This window comes from Mesitornis unicolor, unplaced genomic scaffold (assembly GCF_000695765.1).
Source record: "Mesitornis unicolor isolate BGI_N332 unplaced genomic scaffold, ASM69576v1 scaffold27994, whole genome shotgun sequence".
NCBI classification, from domain to species: domain Eukaryota; kingdom Metazoa; phylum Chordata; class Aves; order Mesitornithiformes; family Mesitornithidae; genus Mesitornis; species Mesitornis unicolor.
The window spans coordinates 14367-15565 of NW_010179817.1; the positions used below are offsets into that span (position 1 = coordinate 14367).

Sequence of the window (1199 nt, forward strand, 5' to 3'; positions counted from 1 at the left end):
CTGGGTAGGGGCGGTGGGTGCGCGGAGCGGCTATGCGGCGGGCTGCGCGCACGCGTAACGCTTCTTCTCTCTCCCGCGCAGCCACCCGGCTGGAGGAAGTAGCTGGAATCCGGGCGAAGTTCCCCACAAAAATCCCGGTAAGTCTCGTTTTTGTTATCGGGGTTATTGCTGTTTAAAAGGGGCTGTTGGGAGCCTTTGTGTGGGGAGGGAAGGGGCTGGGTTGCGTAATGCTCCAATTGAAGTGTGGCTCTAATTAAAACAGGTGATTGTTGAGAGATACCATAAAGAGAAATACCTTCCTCTCTTGGACAAAACCAAGTTTCTTGTCCCCGAGGAGCTGACCATGACACAGTTCATCACTATCATCAGGTAGGTGGGAGGCACTGGTGGGGCTGGGTTGCAACCGGACTCGCTGCTCCTCTCCAGGCAGGCATTTGCAGTACTGTGCTGGACCGTCTTGCTGTCTCTGGTGGGGAGGAGGATGAAGGTATTAGTAATGGCTTCTCTCTCACACAAGGGTTTAAAGACAAGCAACAGATGCTCTCGGGTGCATTTGGAGAAAAAGGTAGTCTGTGGTTTTTGGATTCATAAAGTCTTCTCTCTTGCCCCTGACTGTAGTGAGTAAAGATCACTTCAGACTCCTGCTCTGCTTTTTTCGTGCAGGATGAACTTGGTGCTAGGGTTGCTCCGCCTATAGCTGCCACTGTGCCGCTCTCTTACTGCGCCTTGCTGAAGTTGCTCAAGTTCAAAGCAACTCTTAGGTGTGAGTGGCGTGAAATATTCTCTTAAACTACTCTTTATAAAACGCTCCAAGGAGGAAGTTTTGCAAAGTATTTAGTGATGTTATCTGACAAAGTATGAATGTTATGTGCTTTCCAGCACACTTTTTAAAGTATGGAAAGAGTCTTTCTGGATGTTAACTTCTGTTAAAGATGCTTTTGGCCCTTGGACAGCTTAGGTGCTGATGCTCATATATAATGTTTCTTATATAAGGACTCTTCTTTTGAAGGTAGACTTTAAAATAAGTGTAACAGACCACACTGGAATCCTTTACTACAGCTGTACTGCAGAAGCTTTTGGTTTCTCCCTGGTAACTAGAAACTCAAAGTCCAGGCTCAGTAGTGCTCCTGGTCTAAGAATGTAAGCCTTTCTTCAGAGCACAAGCCTTTCAGCTTCCAGACATACGGTTAACTTCCTGC

General features: G+C 47.5%; 1 protein-coding gene across 1 annotated transcript in view; it reads left to right on the top strand.

Annotated features, from left to right (window-relative positions):
• The first annotated feature begins 32 nt into the window (after nt 1-32).
• LOC104539404 (microtubule-associated proteins 1A/1B light chain 3C-like) overlaps nt 33-1199 on the top strand; it is a 1554-nt gene continuing 387 nt past the window's right edge. The window contains exons 1-2 of the mRNA XM_010182914.1: nt 33-137; nt 263-369. Of these exons, the coding sequence (XP_010181216.1) occupies nt 33-137; nt 263-369 (212 nt within the window). The remainder of the gene's footprint in view (nt 138-262; nt 370-1199) is intronic.